This window comes from Lactuca sativa, chromosome 3 (genome assembly GCF_002870075.4).
Source record: "Lactuca sativa cultivar Salinas chromosome 3, Lsat_Salinas_v11, whole genome shotgun sequence".
NCBI lineage: Eukaryota > Viridiplantae > Streptophyta > Magnoliopsida > Asterales > Asteraceae > Lactuca > Lactuca sativa.
This window is the reverse complement of record NC_056625.2, coordinates 50,137,273-50,142,132: the sequence shown is the minus strand read 5'-3', so window position 1 is coordinate 50,142,132 and position 4,860 is coordinate 50,137,273. Positions and strand designations below refer to the sequence as shown.

The window sequence follows — 4,860 nt, the reverse complement described above, 5'->3', positions numbered from 1 at the left end:
TAATCCTTTTCAAAAATCGTCACTATTGTTCTTTGATTGGTTTGGACCCGAGTCTCAACATGACGTCTTAAGTGTGATAGGTTTTGGAACCTGAGATTTTGTTTTCGGTTTTTATTGTCATTTTGTTTGGGTTTATTTTGATTTTGGTTACTGATTTAGATTATGATATCATTCGGTTATTCAATGTAGGTTTTAGATTTCACCTTATGCTTTTATACTCTATGGCTTGTTGGAGAAGATGACCATCCTCGAAGACATCATTGTTGGAGCACATGAACATATAGGTGGGAGTAGGTGAGGACATGGTGACTGATTTAACTTAATAAATTACAATAAATACATAATGAAGGGTTTGTTAGTCATTTTATATGTTTTTAATAGATGTTTACTATCAGAATTAAACGAAAGGATCAAAAGTGCAATAATTGGCTTTTCGAAGTTCGGATTAAAACTGCTAATTTGACTAAACCACGGATTAAAACTGCTAATTTGACTAAACCACAGGGACCATTCTGTAATTTACTCAAAAACTAATTTATCGGCCAACCCGTCCGTCTGCAGGTATAACACTAGTTTGAAGAATTGAATGGTTCACGATTTGTAGAGGATGGAATGTGCAAACATAGAAAGTAGATGGGTGAAATGTGTAAATTCATGTCTCTAATGTGATATGTTGCAGTGTAACAGGTGCTTTGGACGACATATGAGACCCATTATGATGAAGAGTATTTCCCTGATCCGATGCCATTCGAACCGAGTAGATTTTTGGATCCGGTTCAAGCTTATTTGTTTATACCGTTTGGTGGTGGGGCAGGCTCTGTGCAAAGTTGAATATTCTTGTGTTGTTCATTATGTCGTAAAACAATATAATTGTCTTTTACCCTTAACACAAAATGTTGAGCATTCATTCTGCATACAAGCATTTGAGCTTCATTGCAAACTTCAAAGATTATTAATACAAAATTGTTTATTAAAACTTTACCAAAACATTGTGTATCACAACCTAAAGGTCTTAGAGAATCAACTGTTGCTATTAAACCAAATGCCCCTTCAATCTTCATGATGAGATAATAATTTAACTTCAATATAGTAAATATTCGAATGCATTAGTATATTAGAACTAAATCCCTTGCATTAGTCATGACGATATTCCATAAAGCAGCTCTATATATATAAAAAAAAATGAGCTAAAAGCAGATAAATCATTAAACAATTCTACCTGAAAATTCAAAACAATTTCTAACAAAAGACTAGCAAAGCAAGAACTTGTTACCAACTTCATTCTAATTTGCATCATAACAAATGGCCAAAGCAGTTGAGCTCGAAGATGATCTGGAATCTAACACGAACACAAACAAAATCCCATTAGTCAACCATCGAGTCAAACAAAGAAATGATAATAATAATAATAATAAGAATAACAAAAAACACTAACCTTGTACACCATTTTGCATCCAATCTTGTGCACAAATCAAAGTTTGCAAAGTATCTTCACTCAATGAGCTTCTATACTCATCAAGAACTCTATCTCCAGTATCAAACACCGAATCCAATGAAACCTTAGACATAGGAATTCCCAAAATGTTTCTCGCCATCATTGACAAAACAGGATACCTCGGGGTATGAACCTTCCACCAATTCAATATATTAAAATCAATATTCCTAGGAAACAAAGGCTCTTCAAGATACTTATCAAGGTCAGACTTCACATTTTGACTTTGCGAAGTTTCATGAAGAAACCGGTCAAACCCGGTCAACCGGTCCCTCGTATCACTCGTGTCACTTCCGCCTACCTGGCTGTGAGACGCCAGCGTGGAGTACACGTCATGCCCATTGTACAACGCCCTCATACAGTTAGAAACTATATCTACACAATCAGGAGCATCACCTCCATAGATTTGAGGGTAATAATACTCCACCAATTTCATTTTAAATCTCGGGTCTAAAATTGCTGCAATTGCTAAAGCCAAACTGCATTTCTTCCAATACTCATCGAATTTGTTTTTCATTTTTAAAGATAACTCGCTTATATGTTCATCATGACTCTGACACCAGTCGATTAGTTGTAAATGAATGTCACAAACTTCAGGAAAATATATATTAGCAGTTGGATGTTTGCTTCCTGCAAAAACTGTAGAAACTTCTACAAATAGTTTCAAGAAACTAGTGATTGTAGAAGCTCGACTCCAATCATCATCTGAAGGACACATTGTGTAAGCAAAATCTTGTTCTTGGAGACGTGAAAAGGCTTCTCTGTACTCCAAAGCAACATCAAGCATGATGTAGGTTGAATTCCAGTGAAGGGTATTATCGTAATTTAACGATTTCTCGCTGTTTACTCCAACTTCTTGAACCATTTCATTGAACTTTTCAGTAACGGATTGTGAGCTTTTAATGTACTTGATGCTTTCACGGATTTTGGAGATTGTTAGAGATAAAGCTTCAAGACAATCATCAACCATGACTTTTATAAAATTTGCAGCACATCTTACTTCAAATAATTGACCATTACATAAAAGAAACCTGTTTTGTGATAAACGATCTCTGAGTTTGCATACAATGTTGTCATGAATTGGACAATTGTTGCAAGTCAAAGAGAATAACTTTCGGTCAATGTCCCATTCCATTAATCTGCTCATGATAAGTTCAGAAACCATGTCTTCTGTTAGAAAAGGGTCGATGTTTATGAAACTTAAAATCTTTTTCTTCAATGCCCAAGTTTCATCAACAGAATGTGCAGTTAAACATAAGTACTTAGCATCACCTTTTGCAGACCATGTGTCGACACTTAAACTGATTTTACCTGGAAGGGTATCCAGCATTTCAGTAACTTTTTGTTTCTCTTTCAGGTAAATTTCTTTACAATCAGCCACGATTCCATCAAGCGTTGCAAGCTCAAACAATGGCTGAAGTTTTCTAACAAAGATTTTGAACCCAACATGTTCCACCATAGCTAAAGGGTACCCATGTAAAATGATCATGCGAGCAAGGTCAAATCGACTCCTTTTGTAGTCAAAGTTACCAGTGGTTAAAGTAACAAGACTGTCTTTTACTGGGGTTTGTTCGTATTTAATGAGGTTGGGGATGTCGGGTTTTGTTTGATCATGATCGTATGTGAAACTTACAGGTGTTAAAGATCCTTCCTTTTTCTTACCTTTTGATGTTAGCATTTGAGATACATCGTGATTTGATCTTCTTCTACATCTGATTAAGTGGTTTCTTAAATGTGATGTTCCACTGGTACTTGAACCACTGAGTTTCTTCTTACAATGCTTACAAACAGCAACGCAGGCATCACCTCTTTTGATCCGATCAAAGTCTTTCCACACAGCTGATTTCAATCTGCTACAATCAACTAGTACAGCCTCATCAGAAATCTCCATTGAATCTGCATCCAAATAAAAAGAATTTATGATATAACAGGTTTAGAAATGTTTGATACAGTAAATCGCATAGCATATTATATGAAAAAGCATATAACCTCTTCCAAATAAAAGGTATTACATCACAATGCACATAACAAAAGAAAAACATAACCATGAACTTCTTATAAAACATAATTTAAACTCAAACCAGCAACTCATATATGAACGGATAAACTGTAAGAACTCAAACTTAGAAATGAACATGAAGGAACAATCATCAAGCTTTGAAAATCCTCAAAGGTAATTCGGCAAAGTTTGCAGGAGAAATAACCGACCCATATGTAAAAAAAACCCAGTTTTGACCCGAACTGGATCCTAAGACAACCCGCGTAATCGGGTAAAAGCCAAAGGGTTTTTAATTAAATAAAACCCTATTGGAATCGGATCGGGGAAAACGCCGATGAGAAAAAGAATCGGACTTCGGGTTTCCCTTTTACATTTAAAATACAAAAACTAACGAACAAACGGGACTACATGAAACCATTTGATGAGCTTACACTTATCCAGACACGTAATTTGAAATTCATGCATAAACAATTCACAAAGAAATATGAGAGAGGAGGAAGAGAAAACGTACAGAGAGTGTTAAGGAGTTGCGATTGCAGATAGAAAATTTGAAACGCATACAGAATAGAATTTTTAGGGTTTAGATTTTCGGTGGATAGCGTTAAAAGGGTGTTTTCTGGGAGATGAATCCCACGAGAGACGATTTGCAGGAGAGATAGAAATGTAGTATTGGGCAAGATTGGAGCAGCCGTAAGATTGTAAGAAGGCGCCAACCCGATACACTGAACTTTGGGCCTTATGCTCAAATCATTGTTGGGCTGCTATTTAATTGAAGTTCAAAACATATAAATAAATAAAAACTCAATATGTTGAAAACTCTCACAAACACCAACTATAGTTGTTTTGGACTTTTGGTGCAGAAGGTTAAATAGGTCTATCTTCTCTCAAATATATTATAACAAAATCTAATTAATAATAAAATATTTTTCAAGTTATGATTTTAATTGAATATTATATTTATCCGAAGATGGACATGATATAACATACTTAAATTGATTATTGTTAAAAATTTCATGAGAATGGTGATTGCCAACCAAATTCTTCAAAATATAGAAGGAAACAAACTTATGTATATTAGATAATAAACATAGTATTTTGTCAGCAGTGCTAATTTGAATTTTGATAATTATATTGATAAAAATTAGGTGTCGTAGAGTGACATTTTACGAAGTAAAATGCTGAAAAATGTCATTTTACAAAGTTGAGGGGCGACAAGTGTCAGTGAAACATCTAACAAGGGTCGGTACCATTGACTAACTCAAATTTATACCGTTGAATAAAAGTGTTTTATATATGACCAAACTCATACGTAGGAAACATACATCAAAATAAGAACGAAAACATACACAAAATTACGTTGAAACGTAAA

At 34.7% G+C, this 4,860-nt stretch overlaps 1 protein-coding gene across 1 annotated transcript; it reads right to left on the bottom strand.

Moving 5' to 3' along the window:
* Positions 1 to 1,094: 1,094 nt before the first annotated feature.
* On the bottom strand, positions 1,095 to 4,206 carry LOC111884371 (zinc finger BED domain-containing protein RICESLEEPER 1). Its single transcript, XM_023880679.3, has 3 exons — positions 4,003 to 4,206; positions 1,436 to 3,388; positions 1,095 to 1,339 (listed from the first exon to the last, which is right to left on the bottom strand). The coding sequence occupies exons 2-3, from the start codon at positions 3,381 to 3,383 to the stop codon at positions 1,284 to 1,286; spliced, it is 2,004 nt and encodes a 667-aa protein (XP_023736447.1). The 5' UTR covers positions 3,384 to 3,388; positions 4,003 to 4,206; the 3' UTR covers positions 1,095 to 1,283.
* Positions 4,207 to 4,860: the final 654 nt, after the last annotated feature.